The sequence below is a fragment of the Rhinatrema bivittatum genome, chromosome 2 (genome assembly GCF_901001135.1).
Source record: "Rhinatrema bivittatum chromosome 2, aRhiBiv1.1, whole genome shotgun sequence".
In the NCBI taxonomy this organism is placed as follows: domain Eukaryota; kingdom Metazoa; phylum Chordata; class Amphibia; order Gymnophiona; family Rhinatrematidae; genus Rhinatrema; species Rhinatrema bivittatum.
In genome coordinates this window covers 778491127-778518239 of record NC_042616.1, presented here as the reverse complement: position 1 = coordinate 778518239, position 27113 = coordinate 778491127, and the positions used below count along the sequence as shown (strand labels likewise).

Genomic DNA, 27113 nt, shown 5'->3' with positions numbered 1-27113 from the left:
TAAGCCTGATACTTCACTTTCAATGATATCCAGCATAGTTCTCTGCTTTAACGGCAGGGGGAATGAGGAAAAGATGATTTATATTTGGACAACAACCAACAAGGACTGAGTTGCACAGGCTGGATAAACATGCGTGGGAGTAGCTTGCTATAACGGCAGTTACTACTCCTGAACAATTAGCTAGATACTTCACTTAGATGCAGCTCCAGCACTGATACCCCTAACCAATTAGCTAGATCACTTAGATGCAGCTCCAGCACTGCTAACTACATTGATGGCAGGTGTGGAAGGGAAATAGATCGATGGTGGGGGTGGAAGGGAAATAGAACAAAAAAAGTTACTTCTGAGGGACAAGAGTAACAAATAAGTATGGGGGGGAAAAAAAGTGGAAGCTTGCTGGGCAGACTGGATGGACAGTTTGGTCTTCTTCTGCCGTCATTTCTATGTTTCTATGTTTCTATATAGGAACATAAGAAATTGCCATGCTGGGTCAGACCAAGGATCCATCAAGCCCAGCATCCTGTTTCCAACAGAGGCCAAACCAGGTCACAAGAACCTGGCAAGTATCCAAACACCAAGAAGATCCCATGCAATTGATGTCAGTAATAGCAGAGGCCATTCCCTAAATCAGCTTGATTAAGAGCAGTTAATGGACTTCTCCTCCAAGAACCTATCCAAACCTTTTTTGAACCCAGCTACACGAACTGAACTAACCACATCCTCTTAAATGTGCTACTTGCTAACTTCATGGAGTGCCCCCTAGTCCTTCTATTATCCGAAAGTTTAAATAACCGATTCACATCTACTCATTCAAGACCTCTCATGATTTTAAAGACTTCCTCAGCTGTCTATTCTCCAAGCTGAACAGCCCTAACCTCTTCAGCCTTTCCTCATAGGGGAGCTGTTCTATCCCCTTTATCATTTTGGTTGCCCTTCTCTGTACCTTCTCCAACACAACTATATCTTTTTTGAGATGCAGTGACCAGAATTGTACACGGTATTCAAAGCGCGGTCTCACCATGAGCGATACAGATGCATTATGATATTTTCCATTTTATTAACCATTCCCTTCCTAATAATTCCTAACATTTTGTTTGCTTTTTTGACTGCTGCAGCTTTTTTGACGATTTCAAAGTATTATCCAATATGATGCCTAGATCTCTTTCTAGGGTGGTAGCTCCTAATATGGATTCACCCCACTCCTGAACTCCAGGCTCACTTCCTTAGATGGAGAAATGACCATGTCTTTCCTTCTCCTTCTGGTTAGTTCCTCTGGAGGAAAAGGAAACTATATTCCACTTCATAACCACAGGCCTCTCCCTTTAAGGGGAAGAGCTTCTAAAGGGTCCCACTTCCACTTGAGAGGTTTCCCAGACCCAAAGGCTGGATACTCCTGCCAGTCACATATAGGAGGTCCCTATTACCCGTCCCTCTACAATAAGGGCAGGAACCAAAGGGCAAAACTTGCCAAAAGTTATTTTTATAACTCCCACTACACCTTGGTCACCCAATCAGAAAATTCGAAACCTGTAAGGGAACATACATACTATTTCCCCAACATCACATTAGAAGACCATGTTCACTAATATAAAAAGCCATCCAGTGGTATTTTAGTACTACTACTACAACAGATCTATAAAACATTTTTCAAACATGGCTAAGATGGGCACAAGGGGATCTACCCTATCCAGAGCCTCTTTACAGCTGCCGAAAAGTGTACCTTATTTGGGGATGACCCTACATTAGTGTTCACCACATCTGTTCATTTCTCTGTCCAACAGTCTATATGCATCTTTGTGGCACGTACAGCATGAATGCACCTGTGTTATTTTTCACTTTCATTCTCCTCCCATTCTCATGTACCTGCACAGACATGTCTCTGAGGGCCACAGTGTTGGTGTTGATTGGTTTGGGCAGACCTGGCTCCATGTGGGGAAAATGGTAGTCATGATAATTGAGGGTTTAGGCAGGCTAGCATCCTCATAGAGAGAGAGTGAACCACCAACAAGAACCTGATTCACATCACATGGGACAGTGGGAGAAGCCAGGCCTAGGAGATTGAGGGAGGGAAGATAAACAAGTCTATTTTTTGCTACACATGGAGTGTGCACATTCCCAACTCGTTCCAAGGAAATATAACAACATTAGTGCCTGCTGCAATATCTTGGAAATCTATCTTCACAATGCGTAAAATTATTATTATTTTTTTTTTAAATGCAAAAAAGCAATGACAATTACAAATCTGGAAAAGGAATCTTACATACTTGATTGTGCAGCAAGCCGGACTGCATAGTCATCTCCGCTCAAAAGTCTTTCCGTGAATGAAATCCCAGATTTGAAGACCTCGTCCAACTGAAAGAGCTCGTTGTCCATCAGTCTGATGCCTTTTGCTAATAAAAAACTGTGTCCAAAAGGAAAGTGGGATGAGCTGTTGGAGGTGCTGATGATTTCTGCTGCCTCATCGATAAACTGCACGGCCTGAAGCTTAGCACGTTCACAAGTACCAGGGCCTGAAGGGGTAAAATATGCCGGTTAAAATATAGGTTTCTGTTTGGCATGCCTCATATCACAAGGTACAGTGGAACCCGAGAGTTCTCAGGAGGTGGTGAATATTTCTTGAAGTTACAGTTCAAACTTCATTACATCATAAAAAGCAAGATCATCAAATCAGATATGTTATACAGTGTATGTTACATCATATTTTATATTTAGATTTGTCATGATTTCCTGAAAGAACAGGTTCATCCTACCTGAGATATCCTGCAGTCATTTGGAGACCCAAGTTTTGGCATCCTGCAGTGTGCCACAATAAAACAAACAAACAACCAGCAACAGCAATCTGGATCTGTCCAATTGCTTCTGGGCTGGAGGCTCACAGGTTGCAGTCATTTATGTCTGTGTTTTTATGTATGTTAACATTAGAAATAATTATTTATTGATGGTTTCTGCACACACTGCATGTATATCCACAATGGACAGGATATATGCTCATCATGCTATGAGACAATGCAGGCTGATGAGTCCTGAGCACTGTAACCTCATGGAGGCTAACCGGGCACTCTGTCGATAATAATAGACTTGCCCAAGAGAATCACACATGCAAGTTCTGGTATGCGAACTGATTGGAAAAAAGCACTGCTTTTGTAGGGAAGCAATGACAAGAGTCAGCTTTGCTCTGTCATTATGAAATACAAGCACAATCGGTGCCATCTTACTTACATGTTGGAATCTTATTAATCTCAGCCTTTGATCCGGGCAGCTCCAGTCCATACTCATCAACACACCAACAGTTCCGCAGGTCAAAATGGCCCAAAGGCACACTAAATTCCATGTAGGATCCTGGGTAGTAAGTCACGCTGCCATTCAAAAGCTTCCAAAATACATAGGGGTCCAATAGAATGTTATCTGATTTGGATGTGATATTGCCTTCCAGCATCTCAGAGGGAACGGCATTAAATACAGAGTACCCAGAGAACACGGGGAAGATATTTTGATGGCCAATGTCATAAAGGTGTTTAACAAAAGCAGCAAAACTCTGTAAGGATGTCTTTTTGTACTGCAGTACTTCATTCACCATGTCAGCAAAAGTCAGGTTTTTGCCTTCATTCTTCTGCATGACCCATCGCTGGTACCATTCAAAGGCTTGCTCAGTGGGACCATTGCACTGCACTTTTTTCCACTCTCCCAAAGCAGTGCACTGGGGGATGTACACGGTGGAAAGCTGATCCAGAGATCCCGGATCAGATAACAGTATCCGCACAGTCTCTAGAAATGCCTGGCTCGCTGTCAACTGACAATGACTTGGACCTAGGACAAACACCAACAAAAAAACAAGCAATAAAACATACATAGAGGTCATTTAAGGTTGTTCATGTAATAAGCTACTGATTTGATGTTTTCTGATTGGCTGGCAAGATACAGACAACAGCTTAGAGTTATGACATCACAAAATAGTCAAAGTGACGCTGTTTAACATAAAAAGTGGCAGAAACAAACGTTTAGATCCTGATTTTCAGAGCACTGTCCATGGATAAAACCCTGATTTGTGTGTGCAAGTGACATGCAAGTGAAAATCAACCCCGGGGTTGTGCATGTAAAAGGCACAGGGGAAACCCAATTTTATGCTACTCTTACCCACACCGCAAGTAGGTGTTTCAGCAGATGGAGTTAGGGCAGGGAAAGGATTACTGGGCATGCTTTCAGTTTTCTGCAAGTGGATTTACATGTGAAAAGTGCACATGTAAATCCACATGCAGAAAACTCCGCCTGTTCCAAGCAGGGTGCAACTTTCTGCTCCTAAGTTGGCTTGGAAACTTTTGCTCCATCACGGGTTGCTGGAAAATTATAGAGAGTAATTTTCAGAGCCACTTATGCACCTAAAACCCAGCTGTGTGCACGTTATGTGGCCCTGGCAGTATGCACGGAAGAATATTGGTGGAACAAAATTATGTGTGCACTATTCTGTGCATGAAAAAGAGGTGTTTGGAGAAGTGGGATTGGGGAGCTGTTGGGATTTAAGCACTTATTTTAGATTTTCTAAAGAGTGTGTGTGTGTGTGTGTGTGTGTGTAAAATCCTACACACAAAGTCACACCAGCCTGTGTGCCACAGAGGGGGCTCCATGCATACCCACAAATTTTCAAAGTGAAGGCTCTGGCTAAAGTCTGTGAGTATAAAGTACTCTGCGGGCTATCTGAACATTACCCTCGCCATGAAAAAAGTCTGTGCCAGCCTTAGTACCTGCACAACGATGCACTCCAGAATTAGTGGGCTGGGCTGCGCTACCCACAAACAAAAACTGAAACTAAGCAGTGCTGGAAATCTAAAGCTCTGGTGCACATCTGAAGATTGAGAGTCGGATTTATCACACTTGTCTTCACAGGCACAAAACCGGAAAATTTTTATTCAAACCTTAGAGAAACTTTACTACAATGCTATGTCGGCCAATACAGAAACACAAGTCCAGGGACTTTTACCCAGAATAATCAGAGCTAAACTACGCTCAGAAAAGCTTTCCTTTCCTGGAAAAATTCTGCGCAGAGCTGTGTGCCTCCATTTTCCGTGCATAATGGTTCGGCACAAAACGCATGGAGTTTTTGAGTAAGCAAAACTCTATACATTGTGCCGTTTCTGCCCTCCCACCGCTTCTGCAGGGAGGTTTCTGATAAGGAATGGGTTGGGCGGGCTGAGATAGGTAAGGGGGAGAAGGGATTTGTTGGGGTTGAAAATTGAAAAGTTGTATTTTGAGACCTGTTGCATGATGCCTTGCAGTGTGAAAAGGATTTGCCTGCCGCCCTGAAAGTGCTCTAGGGGTAGGGAGGTTTCACTGTGGGGGGGGGTAGCTCAAAGGAAGATTGATTTACCCCAATTATTTATTTACCTCTGGAGGATGAATAACGAGAAAATAAAATCAAACAATTCTTGTAAAAGCAGATATTCAGGAGACATACAGCAAGCAAAACAATTTAGCAGAGCCTGAAGAAAGAAAGATGCTTTGTTTCATTATTGCATTTTACGTTTTATTGTAATTTACTATAGGTGGAATATAAAAAATATGAAATAATTAAAATAAATAAATATTCAGAGTGTGCAAGAGGAAGAACCTTTAACATCCTCCAACTGGCTTCCAGTCATGACCACAAACACCGATTACCCAAATGCATCCATTGCTTATTAGTAACCTACAGCAGCTCTCAGAGCCCTCCCCTCCCCCACCACCAGAGAATCCTGTAGGGCCAGGACAGGTCACTTAGCCTCAGATATTGTGTGTGTGTGTGTGTGTGTGTGTGTGTGCGCGCGCGCCCCATGGATTCCCAGGAAGAACCCCAGTCCAGGGGCTACAGTTTTACACTTTTAAATAGGCCAGATCTTTATATAACTTTGTTTATTGTGATGGTATTAAGTTGGGGGGGAGAGGAATCATGTTTAAGATGCTTTTAAGTTAGTTTCTGTTATTTGTGATTCTTTGTTATGCAGTTTCTGCAGTGGGGCAAGTATTTCCTATATATTGTAGATTTTAATTAAAATGTTATTTTTAGATTGAAACTTTTTTTTTTTTTTTTACTGAATTTGTTATGTGAAAGTGGGTGGGAATGGGATGATGTTTTTGTTTTACATGTACTGTTTTATTATCCATCTTGAAAAGGGCCTTCTAGCTATGGAAAGCTGAATACATGTTTGAAATGATATTAAATTAATCTTACAATGTTCAGGCTCTCCAGAAGCTTGTTCACTTGCAGGAATCATTCTGCCACCCAAATCAACACAGAAGCAGTTCTTTTCATCACACTGGAGTGGCACAAAACTGCCTTCTTGGGTGCAAGAGGGAACGAACAGATTGGAACCCGCAGGCTGGCTTTTCTTCAATATTTGCAGCCTTCGTCTCTCCTTCTCACATCCCGTCGGGCACCTTGGATGCCTCCCTTGAATTCTGGAGCCTGGAAGTTCCCTGCCTTCTAGGTCGACGCACCAGCACTCCGCTGCATGACACTGGATGTCGGCATAGCTGCCATCTTTGGTACAAGCTGGCACAAAAATCTCAGCAGGATCTCGCTCGTCACAGCTTCCCGGCTGGAAAACATTTGTAACCGTATCGGCTAAATCTCCAGCAACATGCTCAGGAACGGAGGTGACCTGCTGCAGAAAGCCGAAAAGCTCTTTGCTCTCCAAAAGGTCAGCAAGAAATGTGAGCACCTTTTGATTTTCCTGCAAATTAACTCTTCGTTCAAAGTTGTCTACAATAGACCGATCCAACCTGAAGTTCTGTCTTGAGAAGTTAGCCGCCTCTTGCGGACGGTGCGAGTCTTCTTGAAATGAAAGCAGCTTTGCTAATTCCTCAAAATTCCCTCCACTGTTCATTCCTGTCAGTCCAATCTGCTGGAAGAACTTACTGAAATCAAACCTCCCTCTGGTGCCGAGTGCACCAGTAAAGTTAAACCGACTCAGGCTCCTCAAGAATTTTCCACCAAACAGGTTTTGTTGGAATTTCTTTGGATTTGTGGTCAACTGCAGGGCAAGGCGAAGCAGCTCTCTGGATGGGAACAGCCCTCTGATGGTCTCACTGAGCACTGGTGCGAGCGCACGTGGGTTGGCCTCCCACTGGTCCATAATAGGAAGGAGCAGTCCTGAGTTTAGGAAGAGCTCCTTGAAATAAGAACAATAGGGCTTGGGAGACACAGATGTTCTTTTGGACTCGGGTTTCTCATCCTGGGCAGCAAATAGATTGTGTTGGTCGAAGTGGCCAGTGATGCCATAGAAGAGCCTTGACAGAGCTTGACGTCGTTCGGAGGGACACTCTTGTCCTTTGTCTGTACCAGGGAGAAAAAGAAGAGAATGAGCATCTTGAAAGAAAACAGAAAAACACAGGGATACAGTGACCGTATACTTTATTCACCGCACCACACTACCCAAGAAAACAATTTCCTTGATCAAAAGTTATCAACCACATGAATGTAAGTACGCATTATAGAAATTTATAGGAGATTGATTTTACAGTTTTCAAAATGAAAATCATTTAGAGCAAAAAAAATAGCATTTCGTGTTACCAAAAAGTGAGTTAAGACACTGGAAAACTGTAGAAAATGGGTTTACTCAGAGACTTTTTTTTTTAGGAAAATTATAGAGAAAATATACAAAAATTGCCACCTTAAATGAGACACACGAATCACAAAATCCATTAAAACTGCTAAAATAAAATGAAATCTCTAAAAAGAAAACATACTTAAAAACTGCAGAGGGAATAAATTAGCAAACTAATTAAACATGTTTATAATAAGGATATCTGAAAATTATTCACACGGAAATTCAAATATTTTCAAGATTCTGCATGGTTTTAAAAAATTTCACTAATTTTCTTCTTTTATTTTCATTGCTTGAATTTGCTTAATTTGGCTTGTTTGCAAAAGAATGGCCAGTAGAAGTGCAGAGTTGGCACTGGCTTAAAATTAAAAATTACAAGAAATCATTCATTACACTTCAGATCTGTGCTTTTTGAGAACCCCTCTCCCCCCATATCACAGATACCTATTTCATTAAGGACAAGGGGGGACGTCAAATCATGATAGAGAGGCATGATAAGAGCCAAAAGAAAACCTGGTGGTACTGTGTTATCCACTACAAAGTGGACCAGACTATTGAGATGGTCTGAGTGACATTGCACATTGGCACAGCCAAACATCTCATAGCTACTGAACCCAGAGAGCCAGACCAAGGGTTTGCAGTGCACCCTGGAACATGCAATCCAGGCACAGGGAAGATGATTTTCAAAGAATTTTAGCCACATTAACCTGCGGTCTGAAAATGATATTCCCTCTATGCAGCTAAAAGTCCGCGTGTTCTTCCACGGCATGTGTACTTTTCCCTGTACTACGAGGATGCGTTTCCAGGAGCGTGTTTAAGTCATGGGCAGGAACCAACATGTGTAGATTGCCTTTTCATCTGTACAAGGCATTATTCTCCACACAAAAAACGTACAAAAGCTAATTTTGTCCGGCTAGATTTAGGTCGATTTTCAGTCTTAAATTTAACCAGCTAGATGCAACTGAAAACCTGGTTAAAAATAGCTGGGAAAATTACATCATTATCTTACCCACTGAGCAGATATTAGACCCAATAGGGACCAATTTAATAAAGGGCATTAGCATCAACAGAAACGTCAAAGAGCATTAAATGCAATATAACATACATTAATGCTTGCGCTAGCTAATGCACTTTAGTACATTAGACCACATTATCATTAATATAGACATAACACGGCCTAATGATAGGAGCAAGGTGCCCCGGACTCCCATTAAACACCATAGATGCATTTTAGAGGTACAGAGGGGAGCTTCAGGGGATGGGGAGGGGGTCCAGCTGCCCCCACCCTTGATCACCATAGCCATTTTTCAGGTTGGATAGTGGGAGGAATGCCTTGGGGGGCCACCTAGACCCCAGGGATATGTTTACATTAGGACCGAAGAGGGGTCAACTTGACTTGATGCAGAGGGGCTTTGAAGGGGGGCCATTTGTCTTAGGGTAGGTGTATTGGATACCTTGGGGTAGGGGTAGGGATAGGGAAGGGGACAGGGCATCATTGCACATTTGCAAAGTTTTGTTTTTTTTCTTTTTACTTGCGAGGGTTAATATGAATCCTCGCTTCTAATATTGGCGGGGATTGACATTGACCCTACCAAGAGTTTTTTTTGCACATTTGCGGGGAGCATAATTGGGCCTTAAGCTCTTTAAATAATGGCGGCCCTGATAAAGGTGAGCTGCCACTGCGTGTTTTGGGCAAGTTTTGCAGCACGATTTTTAATCACATTTTTCTCCCGCAATAAAAAATTGTGTCACGCAAATGCTGCAATATTTTGTTAGGGAGAGGCAAGCTATCATGAGACAGCCCCCCCTACAATAATTTGCACCTCTTATGATAAAATATTGCAACTTAGTAAATCTCCTTAAAGGTTGAAAGATGGAAAATTCACATACTGAATCCATCCATTCCTACCATGTTTAAATGAGAACACTGTCATCATGAGATATCTTATTTGTTTACATTTTCACTAAAAGATCCTAAATCACCCAGTGGGAAATAATGGTCCTCAAGGGCCAACAGCCAGTCGGGTATACAGGACATCCCTAATGAATATTCATGAGACAGATTTGCATGCACATGGCATCAACTGTATGGAAATATGTCTCATGAATATTCATTAGTGATATCCTGAACACCCACTGGTTGGTGGCCCTCAAGGACTGAAATTGGAAAGTTAAGATAAAGTTAGGATAAAGCCAGGTATTAAATAAGATCTGAAGCACTAGATGTGAACAGGCAGAGTAGATGGGGCTTACATTCTATATCTGCTGTCAGTTTTTTGTTTCTGTGTCATTGGAAGGTTCATGAGTATCTGATTAGGTTAAATAAAATGTGCTCCCTTTAACTGAATAGACAATAGGAGAGATTTAGAATTATAGCTGTCAGGATGTAGAACAGACAACCAAATAGAGAGCCAAGCAGGATGTAGAACAGACACCAAGAGAGCGCCAGTGAAGTTCAACTGGCATGATGGGTCTAGGTGAGGCTTTCGGTAGCTGACAATAAACCCCAGGGACTCTAACACACAAATGGTCAAGTGCAGGGATCGAGCCACTCCCTCCAGGGATGGGATCTTGATGAGCCAATCGTCCAGGTAGTGGAACACCTGCATGCCCAACTGGTGGAGGTATGCCCCCACTACTGCCAGACACTTGGTGAAGACTTGGGGGGCCGAGGCCAGGTCGAATGGCAACACTCTGTACTGAAAGTGTCGCTCACCGGTCACGAACGAAGTACTTCCTGTGACTGTGGAAGATCTTGATGTGGATATAGGCATCAGTGAGGTCGAGAAAGCAAAGCCAATCTCCTCCCTGAAGGAGGGAAATCAAGACACCATCTTGAACTTTTCTCTTTTTTAGAAACCTGTTCAAGGCTCTCAAGTCTAGAATCAGATGGAGTCCCCCTGTTCTCTTTGGAATCAGGAAATATTTGGAGTAGAACCCCCGCCCCTGCTGATTCAGTGGAATGGACTCAACAGCCCTGGCAGCCATGAGAGCAGCAAACTCCACCAGAAGTATTTCCTGATGTAAGGACTGACCCCAGGAGGGGCAAGGGAGAGAGTCTGGAGGGACACCTAGGAGGTTCAGTCTGTACCCTTGATGAACAATTGACAGAACCCACTGGACTGAGGTTACATTGGGCCAACGGTCCTGGAAGAACCACAGCCGGCATCCGACCACAGGGCTGTACATCGAGGGGACGGATGGTTGGCTTACAATCCCTTGCAGCCAGGAATAGCCTAGTGGTTAGAACAGTGGACTATGAACCAGGAGACCAAGGTTCAAGTCCCGCTGTCGCTCCTTGTGACCTTGGGCAAGTCACTTTACCCTACATTGCCTCAGGTACAAAAACTTAGATTGTAAGCCCTCTGGGGATAGAGAAATACCTACAGTACCTGAATGTAAACCGGTGTGATATCTCAATTGAGATGAATGTCGGTATATAAAAAAAATAATAAATAAAAAAAAAATAAATAAATAACAGGGCTAGACTGTGGCACCAGGTGAGGTCTGGGGACCCACATTTGTCTGGGGCAGGCCCTAGAGTTTACCCTACTGGGAATGTTCGCAAGAAGCAGTTGGGTAGTATTTCCTCTGCTGGTAGAAGGGCTTCCTTGGGCCCTGAAGTGAGGACTTCCTGGCCGAGAATGGTGTATCCAAGGTACTGGCAGAGAGATGCTGGAGAATCTCATGGTAGTCCTACAGCTGAGCCACAGCATCCCTCACCTTATCACCAAATAGGTTGTCCCCAGTACATAGCAGGTCTGCAAGCTTCTCCTGAACCTCTGGCCGGAGATCAGAGGTTCAGAGCCAGGCCACCCTGCAGGTGCCATTTCAAACACATCGTAGGTGGAACGCACCTCGTGTTTGCCAGTTCCTGGACCTGTTTCCAGAGGTTCTGGGAATACTGCATCATGTACAGCCGGTAGGAGGCAATACAGGCAACTAGCATGGCACCTTGAAACACCTTCCTGCCTAGTCCACGGTATTCAAAGCGCGGTCTCACCATGAGCGATACAGATGCATTATGATATTTTCCATTTTATTAACCATTCCCTTCCTAATAATTCCTAACATTTTGTTTGCTTTTTTGACTGCTGCAGCTTTTTTGACGATTTCAGTCTTTCCTCATAGGGGAGCTGTTCCATTCCCCTTATCATTTTGGTAGCCCTTCTCTGTACCTTCTCCATCGCAATTATATCTTTTTTGAGATGCGGCGACCAGAATTGTACACAGTATTCAAGGTGTGATCTTCACCATGGAGCGATACAGAGGCATTATGACATTTTCCGTTTTATTCACCATTCCTTTTCTAATAATTCCTAACATTCTGTTTGCTTTTTTGACTGCCGCAGCACACTGCACCGACGATTTCAATGTGTTATCCACTAGGACACCTAGATCTCTTTCTTGGGTTGTAGCACCTAATATGGAACCCAACATTGTGTAATTATAGCATGGGTTATTTTTCCCTATATGCATCACCTTGCACTTATCCACATTAAATTTCATCTGCCATTTGGATGCCCAATTTTCCAGTCTCACAAGGTCTTCCTGCAATTTATCACAATCTGCTTGTGATTTAACTACTCTGAACAATTTTGTGTCATCTGCAAATTTGATTATCTCACTCGTCGTATTTCTTTCCAGATCATTTATAAATATATTGAACAGTAAGGGTCCCAATACAGATCCCTGAGGCACTCCACTGTCCACTCCCTTCCACTGAGAAAATTGCCCATTTAATCCTACTCTCTGTTTCCTGTCTTTTAGCCAGTTTGCAATCCATGAAAGGACATCGCCACCTATCCCATGACTTTTTACTTTTCCTAGAAGCCTCTCATGAGGAACTTTGTCAAACGCCTTCTGAAAATCCAAGTATACTATATCTACCGGTTCACCTTTATCCACATGTTTATTAACTCCTTCAAAAAAGTGAAGCAGATTTGTGAGGCAAGACTTGCCCTGGGTAAAGCCATGCTGACTTTGTTCCATTAAACCATGTCTTTCTATATGTTCTGTGATTCTTCCTCAGCATCAGCCTTCCTATTTACCAGAGGCACCGATATGGGGTGTTCCCAAATTCTAAGGAGCAGCTCCTTGATTATGTCATGAATAGGAACAGCTACCACCTCCTTTGAGGTGTCCACAAATTGGAAAACCTCCAGCATCTTGTATCTGGCATCCTCTTCTGCTGAAAGCTGGAATGGAATGGTTTTTTCCATGGCTCGTACAAAACCCGCAAAGGTTAATTCCTCAAGCAGGGACCGGCAAAGGCCACCTGAGTCAGCTGAGGAAGACTCGGAGGAATCATCCCCCCCACGAGTCATAAGTGGCGTCATCATCACTGATATCACCCAAGGATGTCCATGGAGGGACCCTTCTCCAATCCGGTGGCTTGGGCACTGAGGGCACAAAGGGCACCGAGGGCATCGAAGGCCTCGGAAGCAGTCCAGGCAACACTGGCCACAGAACCGGAGGCCTTGATGATGCCTTCAACTTCAAAGGTCCTTCCTCCTCGGAGGAACCCACAATGGGGATCGCACCAGGAGGAGGAGTTAACGGTGGCTGGGGGGGGGGGCATCGATGGCACCTGGGCCACCGGCATTGGCTGTGTAGGGAGAATGCTGAGAAGCACATCGAGGCGCTCCATCAGCAGTGCCAAAATGGAAGGTGCGGGCTCTGGCACCAGTGGGGCACTGGTTGCAGCAACGGTGGGACTGGCACCTCGATACCCTGCAGGGTTTGAACAACCACCAGATGCACCCTGCGCTCCAACTCCTCTTTGAAGACCGCTGATGACAGGATAGACTGAAGAGGAGGAGGAGGAAGAGGCATAACAGAGGCAGCAGGAATTGATCTACACTCAAAGACACTGATAAGTACTGTTTACACGAAGTGAAATTGCTCCGAGAGGGTCGTGTTGACCGCCAGAGAGAGGGTAAATCAAGGACTTGAAAAGGCAATAAAAGAAAAAATAACAAATAAAAAAAATTATTTGGAGAATAAAGACGGCGGCTATATAATGTGGATAATCACAGAGTGGTTATCTCAGACAAAGCCACCGCACATCACCACACATTAGGGTATTCCCTTGGTGGTTTGTAGTTTATGAGTTATCATATTGACTGGCAGTTTTCAGGTCATTTAAAATACTTCCTCCTAGATCCCTATAAACCTGTCTGAACTACAGATAAAAAGAAATCTATATATATAAGCCACAATAATATGCTTGCATGTGAGTTGGTATTGCTCAACAAAATCCCATATACCTAACAGGCTAGGCTTTGGAGAATTTACAAGTTTGTAATTAAGGGGCTTGGCATCTTTCCTTGTATTACAGGAGCCAAGAGAAATGTGCAGGATTCCTAAACCACACCAAAACCTATTTTTGTTAGACTATAACATTCAACCACATAATTACTCAGTTATTCTAGTTTGGAAGCATTACATACAAGAATAATATATTCTCATTTGTCATATTCTCACAAACTATGGGAAAGTACACCATTGCTGCTGCAAACAATGATGTGCAAGTAAGCAAAACCATCAGCTGCAAATAATATCCTGAGCAGGAAAAAAATTCTAATGGCCAAACCTCAGTCAAGCTCTACAAGTATTACGGTATATAGACAGAAAATGTTACTTCTTAGCCTTGAAATGCCCATTTCCTTATCAGTTTGCCAACTATATAATTGTAACAATGACTACACCTCTAGCACTCTTGGTGGCTCAGCCTAAGAACTGAGTCATCATGAACATATAGATGCATATAAAATATCTGGATGTTGCATGTCTTTATATAGTACAGAAAAACATGTCACTTACTACATTTTGGGAGTGCCCCTCGTTTTCTTGTTCCAAAGATCTCGTGTCCCTTGGAATTCACACACCAGCACTGACCTTCCAGCTGGCACTGAACTGGCAGGTATTCTCCATTCTCGTCACAAGAGGGTATAAAGACGTCTCCATAGCGAGAGGCTGCAAACCTCTGAATTTCACACTCAGATGGACCTAAAACAGAGTATATACAGCACAGGGATTACAAAGTCATTGAGGAAGCAACCCCCTTCCATGCTAGGCCCCCTTTTCAGTAGATCTCTTGTGTTCTCACTGTAGAGCTCTACTCAATCTCTATTAAGAAGACTATTTCTTCCATGTAGATAGAAGTCTAGGGATCCCGTTAGTCCCCTACTAGAGTTAGGTAGAAGAATATATTAGTTGGTTAAATTTCAGAGATCAAAAAACAGCATTGATCTCTGAAAGTTTACAGAGTAGAATTGGTCCCTCCTGATGCAATTTCCCGAAACACAACCCATGTTGGAGGACTGCCAATTTTATTTCTAAGATGTAAGTTGATGTGTGTTAACCTAGATGCTAAAATGATGCCCATCTCTAATTTGGCACTTACATCGGAACCGGCCAGAGATAGCCAGCTGCACTGCTAGAAATCGCCTCTTTAGAATACGGAACATGATGGAGTCCATGAATGTGCGTGCGGTGCTTGCACCCTCAAAAACGGTGTCATAGACTTCATCCAACAACATTTCCAAGCCTATGAAATAAAGAACATTTCCATATTGCTGCAAAATAGACTTTGATTAGCTAAGAGTGAAATTGAAAAATGACTAGATAGGATGTACAAACCCCTCTTCCCCCCCTAAAAAAAAGCACACACACACACTTACACACACACATACAACATACAGAAGCATGAAACATGCTATGCTACCGGAAAAATGCAAACTGCTTATAAGTCTTATAGTGTATAACTTTTGACCTCCATAAAAAGGAACAAGAATTACTTTGCCTGAAATCTGGGCCCCACCTCAGGAGGCATTTGCCATCTCCCGAGAGGTAAAGTAGGAAGGGAGGAATTTATTTTAGTCAAAGTATTCAAACAAACAGGAGAAGAATTTAAAAAAAACAACAACACCTTTTTTGAGGGTGGGGGGATGGGAGAGTGTTGCCTCAAATTATTCGTTTCAACCAAGTTGGACACTATTTTTTTCAAAAACAAAGAATAGCTCAAGAATGGGGGGGGGGGGGGGGAGGTGTTCAGCATTGAGCTAACTTTAAAATTTAACTCCGCTATAGGTTACTTAATTGATTTTAATCCACTCGCCCCCCCCCCCACCCCATAACCAACTCCACGAAAGAAGAATATCAGCCATCAGGATGTATACGAGGGGCACATCATGGGGTCATTTGTTATGCATGGACATTTCTGCCATTGCCACTCAGGAGGGTGAAGAGTGATTCCAGTATTCCCTTATCACTGAGGAAGGAAGTAATCTCAAGCTTCTCACACACACAGACACTAATTGTGAGTATCATTTCATGAGGGCAGCTGTGCACTAAGAACGCAGGCCCGCTTCCACAGTCCTGCAACCGGATTGCGAGGAGGAGTTTCTGGGGTTAATTTTGGGACAGAGAAGGGAAGCAGGGCATGTAGATTGGAATTTCCAAAAACATGCAGGCTACTTTCCACCCTCTTGGTTGCATGATACCCGCTAGCTAACGTTTGAAGGGAAGCTGCCAAGCTTTAAAAAATCAGCTATCAAGCCCCCGCGTCAGATTCTCCTCTCTGATTTTTAAAGTGTCAGGATTCATGCAGTCCTCTAGGCATGAGAACTGCTCCTTCAGGGCTCATTGCTATTGACGAGATCACCTTCATGATTGATTATTTTCTTTTCTTTTACTTATCCAGGCTGCTGCATGCTTTTATTGACTTGTAATGAATAGGAATCCAGTGATGAAGGCCATCACTGGATTCCTTACAGGCCAATTCAGAAAAACGCGCGGGAGAGCTGGCGAACACCCGCTCTCCCGGTGCGCGCACAGGCCACTCTCCTGGGCGCGTGATTCAGGAGGGTGGCCTATGCAAATGAGGGCCATGGTAAAAAGAGGCGCTAGGGACACTAGCGCGTCCCTAGCGCCTCTTTTTTGATGGAAGCGGCGGCTGTCACAGAGTTTGACAGTCGATGCTCAATTTTGCCGGCGTTGGTTCTCAAACCCACTGACAGCCACGGATTCGGAAACTGGACGCCGGCAAAATTGAGCGTCCGGTTTTCAACCCGCGAGCTGCGGGCCGATTTTAAATTTTATTTTTTTAAAATTATTTTAAACTTTTAGGACCTCCGACTTAATATCGCCATGATATTAAGTCGGAGGGTGTACAGAAAAGCAGTTTTTACTGCTTTTCTGTGCACTTCCCTGGTGCAGGCAGAAACTAACGCCTACCTTTGGGTAGGCACTAATTTCTGAAAGTAAAATGTGCGGCTTGGCTGCACATTTTACTTTCTGTATCGTGCGGGAATAACTAATAGGGCCATCAACATGCATTTGCATGTTGTGGGCGCTATTAATTTCAGGGGGGTTGGATGCGTGTTTTCGACGCATCCAACCCCCCTGGGTTGGATGCATCGAAAACTACCCCCGGGGTAACAGTGCGCTCCGTCGGAGCGCACTGTTACCCCGGGCCGATACAGTACAGTGCGCTCCGTCGGAGCGCACTGTACTGTATCGGCCCGTTAGTAAATAAAATAGCTTGCTGGCTCTCTCTCTTTATGTTAAAGCAGGGCAGGACTGCTGGAATATGGGAAACGTGTTCAGCATGATGGCAAAAGTCTCATTGCCATCATCTTCCACAACCACCGATAACCGCAGCTGGACTTGATACCAGTGCAAAGTTCTTCATTTCACATGTGCCTCTGACTGACGCTTTTACTGAGAATTATTTCACATAACATTTCATGTCCTGCGGGGGTTATCCAGGCTCCAGCTGTTTCCAATTCCCTGCAGGAGAGCCACTCTTATTTACCAAGGGTATCCATCTCCCAGGTACCACACAGGCACTCACTACCATCCATCACAAAGAAAGAATGCCATAGCCAGCAGGATTAATGCCCATTACTAAAGAATAACTCAGGGGCACATACCAGTTCCCATCAGCTCTCGCCCCAGTCTGTCAGCACAGTAACAGTATCCGGAAATATCTGGGTACATTCTTCTGAAAGAACTAAATGACTGGAATGCATCTGGAAACCTAAAAGGAAAAAAAAAAAAAGTGGACAATTTGTGGTAATCTTTAATCACAACCACGAACATCCTAGTTCTCTCAGGATTCTTAGCGCAGGAACGTAATGGTGTCTTAAAAGTTCTAATCTTGGAATATGTCAGTCCAATAAAGTGTAAACTTCCAGTCTGCTTAGGCTTTCATCTTTCATTTCCATCTCTTGCTTAACTTGGAAACCCCAACATTTCCCATCAAAGATTTGCCTTTTAATTATGTACTCAATTTTAAACATGTGGTTTTATTTTCTTGTATTTACAACACTTTTGAATGGTTCATTACACAAAAATCCAGAGGAAGTCTCCCAGAAGATACAGAATCTGCACCAAAAGCCCTGTCAGGAGAAGCTTAAAGACCTAAATATGCAAATCCCTCCTTCTCTTGGGGTCCCACATACAAAGGGCTACTAAGATGGTACAGGGTCTGCCCCATAAGCCCTGTGAAATGAGGCTAAACACTGTATGCAAACTCTAGAAGACAGAAGGGAGGCTTATTTATTTATTTATTTATTTATTTAATATCTTTTAATATACCGATACTCAAGATAAAATATCTTATCGTACCGGTTTACATCAAACATGGGGTAACCAACGATATAGGCGCATAAAAGCATAAAGTTACATGAAACAGGGTGATGAACTCAGGACAACTGTAGAAAAGATAACAAGCAGAGTTAAATAGTAACAAGGAGAACGATTTAGAGGGTGAACATCTAACAAACAACCAAACTTTTTTTTTTTTTTTTTTAAATCACTTACAGGTCGATCCAGTAAAGTGTGCTCCGTCGGAGCGCACTGTCACCCTGCTCTGGACGCGTGTTTTCCCTTACCCCTTATTCAGTAAGGGGAGGAAAACACGCGGCCCACCCGCGGCACCTAATAGCGCCCTCAACATGCAAATGCATGTTGATGGCCCTATTAGGTATTCCCGAGCGATCCAGTAAGTAAAATGTGCAGCCAAGCCGCACATTTTACTCTAAGAAATTAGCGCCGCCCAAAGGTCGGCGCTAATTTCTTCCGGCGCCAGGGAAGTGCACAGAAAAGCAGTAAAAACTGCTTTTCTGTGCACCCTCCGACTTAATATCATAGCGATATTAAGTCGGAGGTCCCCAAAAGTAAAAAAAAGTAAAAAAAAAAATAAAAAAATTTTGAATTCGGCCCGCGGCTGTCGGGCCGAAAACCGGACGCTCAATTTTGCCGGCGTCCGGTTTCCGAGCCCGTGGCTGTCAGCAGGCTCGAGAACCGACGCCGGCAAAATTGAGCGTCGGCTGTCAAACCCGCTGACAGCCGCCGCTCCAGGCCAAAAGGAGGCGCTAGGGACGCGCTAGTGTCCCTAGCGCCTCCTTTTCCTCGTTTGCACCGCGTCGCCTAATTTAAATACTGGATCGCGCGCGCCGGGAGAGCGGGCGTTAGTCCGCTCTCCCACGGACTTTACTGGATCGGGCTGTTAGTGAGTGGTCAAACAAACAACAGTTTTAAGGGGTAGTGCTGTCTGTGAAGGGCAAAGGCTCTAGGGTTGAGGCTAGAGGAAGGAGGTAGAAGGGACAAGCGGGGGGAAAGTCTAAGAGTGGGGAGTGGGAATAGAGGGTAGGACTAGCGGGGAGGTTGTAATATTATTGGTTTGGGCGCAGGAGAGCATTCTGAGCTTAAAATTGTAGGTGGAACAGAGAATTTTAGTTGGCGGCATTTTAGTTGGAGGCTATGACATAATGTTCAGGTACAATATATGAAAGGATAATTATGTCCAATCCTAATTTGTTCAGTTTGAGGAATGGTCAATCGGGGAAGGCTTGTTTGAACAGCCAGGTTTTCAGTTTCTTTCTGAAGGCGACTGGGCATTGTTCATGGCGAAGCTCTGGTGGTAATGAGTTCCATTGAGAGGGTCCGGCAGTGGACAAGGCACGTTTCTGGATGGCGGGGTGAAGTGAAGCTTTGGTGGGGGTGCGTGAAGAGATCCTTTGTATGCCGTTCTGATTGGTCTAGTAGATGCGTGAAGGTTGAGTGGAATTTTCAGTTGGAGTGCGGATTGAAGGTAGATGGTTTTATGGATAATGGTCAGAGTCTTAAATAATATTCTAAAGTTGATGGGGAGCCAGTGTAAATTTTTGAGTATAGGTGTTATATGGTCTCTTCTCCTTGAATTAGTTAGGATTCTAGCTGCAGCATTTTGGAGCATTAGGTAGAGGAAGGGAGGGGAAGGTGAGGGGAGGGCGTTAGAGGATTCCCTCCAAGGCCGCTCCGATTTCGGAGCGGCCTTGGAGGGAACGGGGGTAGGCTGCGCGGTTCGGCGCGCGCCGGCTATACGTAATCGATAGCCTTGCGCGCGCCGATCCAGGATTTTAGCGGATACGCGCGACTACGTGCGTATCTACTAAAATCCCGCGTACTTTTGCTTGCGCCTGATATGCCAGCAAAAGTACACGAACGCGCCGTGTTTGAAAATCTACCCCACAGCATTGAAATAATCAAGGGTGGTGGCAAATTTTCAGAATTCAGAAATGGCAAATGACAGCTACGGATGTGGGAAAATAAGGTTAAGTGAAACATGAGGTAAGGGCTGCAGTATTGCAGTAGACAAGGAAATGAGTAGACTCAATAGATCTTGCAGTAGAGATGTGTTGTTGTGTTCATGATTCCATGAAAAGAAGAGTCATGCATTATCATTACAACAAAATTAAAATAATGTAAACACAAGAAGCAAATTTCAAGCCTGTGGTCTAATATGTATTTCCTCCCACATGCACCCTTTTCCTCTAAGAAAGGGAATTTACATACCAATTAAGACATCAAATCAACCAACCAAATGGGCCACTTTGGACTTTTGTGATGAGAAAATTATTAATATGCAGGAAACCTATGGCCAGATCACGGAATCTAAATCAGGCCCTAAATAATACCATAACTATGTATCTTACTGTAAGCACTACTATGTTAAATGAACCACTCAAGGTAGAACCATACAATCAACCAAAGAAATAAGACTCCTAGGTTAAATGACCCTTATAAATCAAAAAAATTATAATTTTGGGTACTTTCATACACAGATACCACACAAAACACAATGCGATATGAATGTCTTCATATAAACATCGGTCACCCTAAGTCTGTTCTTGTCCAATACTTTTTTTTTTTTTAATAAATTTTTGTTTATATGCAAATAAAATTCCCAATATTAATCATGGCTTGATTATGTTTCATGATTCAATACTGGAGACATAATGGTGGAAAGTAACTCCTTCGAAACATGGATCCGCATCAACAAGCATGGACTTTGTATGTATTGCTCTCCTTATACACATAGCACTCTAGACAAGTTACAATAAAACAAACAACATAATAACATATAAATAAAGTCACAACTTACAACAAACTAACTTATTGTTCCCTTAACTACTAAATACCCTAGAGGTATGCAATAGTGACTGACTCAAATCTCTCGTCATCTTTCCAACCCAGCTATTCTCCCTTGTCTTTAACCAACCCCATATAGCATAACAAGCTGCCAGTATCCAGTGTGTATACATCCAATAACCTTTATCCTTAATAGTCTAGAATCCCTGGCAGGGATTCTTGCCCTGCTACTATCATATCATTTCATCCATCTCATGTTCCATTGCGTCATCCTTACTAAGGTTTAGGGTATACCTTTCAAACCAAACAAGCTACCCTATAAACAATAACTAGGCCACCGATAAAAGGACATATAGTACAATCAATACCAATAAGACAAAATCAAACAACAAAGCACTGACAAACCGAGATATTTCTTGGCATAAGGAGAAGATTAAGATGTCAGCAGAGAGGGGTCACTTGGTTCCCGGAGGCTGTCCACTGCAAATGGAGCAAATAAGAGAGACAGTTTCCCTAAGGATATAATTTTCCCATAAACCTAATGGGTGGGCCTACGTAGCCTCAACATCCTGAAAAGAGGCTTCCTTTTTTTTTTTTTTTAGGTGAGAGAGTCCCTATTTTTTTGTAAAATATAATGGTACCAATTTCTCCACCGTCTTTCTCTAAAAAAAAATTTAAACTTTTAAACTTAATGGCGTTTCTCGGTGGAGGTTGAGTCATCCCCTCCTTTCTCTCACAAAACCTCTCTCTCTCTCAGGAGTTTTTAAAATGTTGGTAGATCTACTTGGATCCACACAAACATAAGATGGAAAGGTTTTTTTTTTGAGGGGGGAGGGTAGAGGACTAATGAAATTCTGCTAGGAGAACGCAAGAGAGAAGTAAAAAAAAAAAACAGCAGAATATTTAATTTTTAAAAATAAAGCTTAGATAGAAATAGTTTGTGAGGAATGTAACATATTGTAGGCGATTAGATGGCTTCAGGCCGTAAGGGGCAGCTATTCTTAGATGTTCTAAACCATGAGGCGCTCTAATAGGAAACAGTTCCAGAAAAACATTTTAGAATGTTGGAAAGAATTGCAAGCCTGGACTAACTTTGAAAGAATAGCAGTTTTTCTTGCCAAAATACATATGAAACTTGAACTTTACATGCCATTTTGAGGCCTCTCTGTCTTCTTATAAATTTCATTTCAAATGGAAAAAAAAAGTCGGTTGAAATCAACAAGACGTTACAGCATAGCAGCATACTTTTGGCTTACTTTGCTGCCCTCTGGTGGAAAGACAAAATTTATATCACTTGCACAAGAAATGGATAAAGCAGAGTGGAAGTCATGTTAGTACACTCAAATGCACAGAAATAAAGGTTAACAAATAAAAACAAACAAAAAAAATTGTATATTGTAAGGTGATACTTTTTTAATAGCCAAACTTAATACATTTCTAGCTTTTGGGAGCAAATATTGTTTTCTCAGGTCAGAATAGAATGAACCAAAGACAATATTACCAGAAAACATAAGTGATTCATAAAAAGCACGGGGGGGGAGGGAGGGGGTTGATGGGTGATCAGAAAGTCATGGGCTGTATAATTTTATGGCTTATATTGACTTATTACATTTATTACATTGACTTATTACATTTTTAACAATAAACAGTCAAAACAAGTGTTACGACTGTCGCTGCCTGACGTCTCCACTCCTCCCACCTTACCTTATTTGTGACTCCTCCTGAGGTTGATGGACGTCTGCCTGCCATCCTCTCCAGTGTCCCCGGTCCGGCTTGGGCGCTGCATTCCACCATGTTGTCCAGGTACCATAGCGCACAAGCATCGCGCAGCCCTGCTTCTTATTCTCTCTTTGTCGCAAACCTCAGGGGTGTCCCCCTGTGATGATGTCACGCATCCCGAATACAAAAGCCTATACTTTTTGCTAGCTGATCGAGTTAGCAAGGGATTCCTTACGAATGGGATTCGCTCTCTGTACCTAGCTACTCTGCCTCTCCAACTTTTGGACTTTATTCTAACAGGGTACCCGCTCCTCGGGGCCGCTCTCATTTCTTGCAGGTCGCTATCAGGAACCGGTACTCGCTCCTCGAGGGCCCATGTTCCCTGACTCACTGCCTGAACCTATCTCTTCTGCTTGGAAGAAACCGCTGCCTACATCATCAGTGAGTTACCAACTTTATTTCCTCAGAGCTGTTCCCTGGAACCAGGTACTCGCTCCTCGAGGGCCTGCCTCTATTCCAGCTTCTGTGTCACCTTCCGGAAGAAACCGTTGTGTGAGTAACTTTACCAACGAGGCTCTATACCAGAACTCTGTGTATGCTCCATTGTACTCACTATCTCAGTTTTCTCCACTACAGCACAGCCATAGGGGAATCGCTGTTCCAGTATCCTGAGGAACCCTAGCCCAGCCGGGCTTCATCTCTACTCACTACTGCCACCTCTGGTGGCTTCTCAACTCTGTCTAATAAAAGATATAACTCTGAGTTGTGTGTCCCAAAGCTGAGCCTGACCTGTGGCCCCTCACGGGACTTCCCCCCGTGGGCGATGTCAGCTGCACAGTGTCCAAGAGTCCACCCAAAACCTTACAATCAATAACAACAAGTCTGACATCAAGAAAAATTTCAATAGTTTCAAAAGAAGAAATAATAATAATAATAATAATAATAATAAAAAACAACAAGATGGTTTATCCCACTAATGTAACCTTGAACCTTATTTATTTATTTATTTATTTATTTGGAGGTTCTTATATACCGCGGTACGTATAGGTCTACATCACCTCGGTTTACAGTAAACAATAATTTAGCAACAGGCTTTACATATAACAGGTTATACAGAAAAACAAGAGTAGCAACAAATTTTACATATAACAGTTAATACAATACGTGAACAGTCAAAATCATCAAGTTTTACATAAATAACGATTTCAAGAGACCAAGATATAGCTCCTGTAAATACTATATCTTGATCAAGGTCAAGATATAGCTCCTGTAAATACAATCACCAACGGAAAGTTTAAACTCAGTGTAACTTAATCCATTAAGCCTGTTAAAGGGCAGGATTCTAACGTCTAGATCGAGTCAATTCACACCTTAGACCACAAATGGGGGACTAAAAATAAAAGAAACAATCTAATACAAAGATTTGTGATATTCCCAAGCTATATTATATTCCTCTGGTATTTTAAAAAAACAAAACATGAAACTCAGTTAAAAGCTAGTGGTAATTCTCTATTAAACAAAAAAAACTTTCTAGCTAACCCCACTACCATGTAAAGTACACAATTTTATACGAAAATACATTTTCAAAATCATATCTTTTTCAGGTTCCAGAGCAAAAACCACTAATAAAGTTGCCTGAGATTTAATATCCAGCTGAGAATCTTGCAAAAAGGCAGTTAAATCTATATCATTTGTTACAGTGGCCTCTATAGAGTTGCCCCAAACAAGTACCGCAGGTCGGGAGATTTTAAAGATGAAATCGGTGCCTCCTAATGATGCCACTCTGGGCACTCCTCGAGTGCAGGCTGCCCCCGAATCAGGCACAGGTGAATTCTCTGCTTCCTCTTTCACTGTCCCCCAGTGTCTGATCATTTTAACTCCAAAAGTCATGTGTTCCTGGATTGTTTTAAATTTTCCCTTAATTACCCAAATCTCACGAAGTGGATTCTAGTCCTTGAAAACTCATGCCTCAATAAATTGATTCATCTATACGGTGCCACTTTCCTCTGTCAATTTTGCTACACCAGACTAACAGGGTACCCCTCTGAAAATTTTCACCTAATTGTAAGGTCATTCATGTAGTGATCTGGTTCTGAAAAGTAGGTGTTATTTTGGTCTTCTCTGTGGAGATTGATCTTGTATCTGTGTGGCCAGGTTATCCCAGATGATTATGGTGATACACACCTGGATAGAGGAGACATCCCCCTCTATGCCCTGGAATTTAAAACTATGCTGTTTAAGGGAATGCTTGGATCCTAACTCAGCAGTAGTCAAAGTTAAATTGGTAACACAGCCAGGCAACAAATTCTCTACATGAGTAACTAATCAAGAGTTGCTCAAGAGTAATATTATTTGTAGGCACAGAAAAGGATCCTGGGAATCCACATCTCTCAACTCAAGGCACGACTGCTGTTTCTCAGGGGCTGCCCGCAATCATCTCACTCCCTAAGGCCCATGCTGAGAAAGCCAATAACTCCTCCAAAGTCGTAACCACGGCACATCTTGGGGTGGGAGTAGGAGGCCACTCCCAGCTCATTTCTATTACAAGAACCTCCTCCTGCCTCTGTCATTCATTGAGCTTCCTCTGGCGGTGCTGGTAAATCCTCCCATCAGAACAGGAACTCGCACCACAGCAGTTCCAGATGTAGCAATGCCTTCTGGCACAAAGAGTGTGGTGTGGTCAGTGGGCTCAGAATTGTTTCCAAGACTGGAGCTCCAGATGAAGCCAACCCCTGGTGGGGCTCCTAAAGATGGTTCAGGCACTTCCTTTCGAAGACTTCCTCACAAACTGATCCATGGATCAGATGACAGCAGATGCAGGCTTGAAAAGATAAGTTCACACTCTGCACTTCCATTCTACCATTGTTGTGAAGATAACTTATAAAAGCAATATAAAGGAACAGATAGAATCTGAGACCAATACAGTTTAGTCAGCAAGAAGAAGCTGGGCGGCCACCATCTTGAATCTCCCATTTTGTTTATTCTTATGACGGTCAAATAAAAGGTATTGTGGCAGATCCTCCTGATCTGGCCACCAGATGTCACTGTCCCTGTATTTTAGCACTCTAATAAAAAGCCATCCATTCCCCTCAGTCCCTCCCACCTGGAGGTTCTGGATTGGATGCCTGAACACTAATTCACCCAGCCAATTTAAGACACCATGGGTTCAGTTTGAGGAAGCAGTCAAGATGTATTTTTTACACATAAGAACATAAGAACATAAGAAATTGCCATGCTGGGTCAGACCAAGGGTCCATCAAGCCCAGCATCCTGTTTCCAACAGAGGCCAAACCAGGCCACAAGAACCTGGCGATTACCCAAACACCTAGAAGATCCCATGCTACTGATGCACTGATGCAATTAATAGCAGTGGCTATTCCCTAAGTAAACTTGATTAATAGCAGTTAATGGACTTCTCTTCCAAGAACTTATCCAAACCTTTTTTGAACCCAGCTACACTAACTGCATTAACCACATCCTCTGGCAACAAATTCCAGAGATTTATTGTGCGTTGAGTGAAAAAGAATTTTCTCCGATTAGTCTTAAATGTGCTACTTGCTAACTTCATGGAATGCCCCCTAGTCCTTCTATTATTCGAAAGTGTAAATAACCGAGTCACATCTACTCGTTCAAGACCTCTCATGATCTTAAAGACCTCTATGATATCCCCCCTCAGCCATCTCTTCTCCAAGCTGAAAAGCCCTAACCTCTTCAGCCTTTCCTCATAGGGGAGCTGTTCCATCCCCTTTATCATTTTGGTTGCCCTTCTCTGTACCTTCTCCATTGCAACTATATCTTTTTTGAGATACGGCGACCAGAATTGTACACAGTATTCAAGGTGTGGTCTCACCATGGAGCGATATAGAGGCATTATGACATTTTCCGTTTTATGAACCATTCCCTTCCTAATAATTCCTAACATTTTATTTGCTTTTTTGACTGCTGCAGCACACTGAGCCGACGATTTCAATGTATTATCTACTATGACGCCTAGATCTCTTTCTTAGGTGGTAGCTCCTAATATGGAACCTAACATCGTGTAACTACAGCAAGGGTTATTTTTCCCTATATGCAACACCTTGCACTTGTCCACATTAAATTTCATCTGCCATTTGGATGCCCAATCTTCCAGTCTTGCAAGGTCCTCCTGTAATGTATCACAGTCTGCTTGTGATTTAACTACTCTGAATAATTTTGTATCATCCGCAAATTTGATAACGTCACTCATCGTATTCCTTTCCAGATCATTGATATATATATTGAAAAGCACCGGTCCAAGTACAGATCCCTGAGGCACTCCACTGTTTACCCTTTTCCACTGAGAAAATTGACCATTTAGTCCTACCCTCTGTTTCCTGTCTTTTAACCAGTTTGTAATCCACGAAAGGACATCGC

The 27113-nt window shown here is 42.9% G+C and overlaps 1 protein-coding gene across 1 annotated transcript in view; it reads right to left on the bottom strand.

Moving 5' to 3' along the window:
- Nucleotides 1-27113, bottom strand: part of TG (thyroglobulin) — a 422996-nt gene that overhangs the window by 355175 nt on the left and 40708 nt on the right. The window contains exons 7-12 of the mRNA XM_029587208.1: nt 17516-17622; nt 14986-15129; nt 14403-14588; nt 6203-7306; nt 3220-3807; nt 2265-2510 (exon numbers count right to left, since the gene is read on the bottom strand). Of these exons, the coding sequence (XP_029443068.1) occupies nt 2265-2510; nt 3220-3807; nt 6203-7306; nt 14403-14588; nt 14986-15129; nt 17516-17622 (2375 nt within the window). The remainder of the gene's footprint in view (nt 1-2264; nt 2511-3219; nt 3808-6202; nt 7307-14402; nt 14589-14985; nt 15130-17515; nt 17623-27113) is intronic.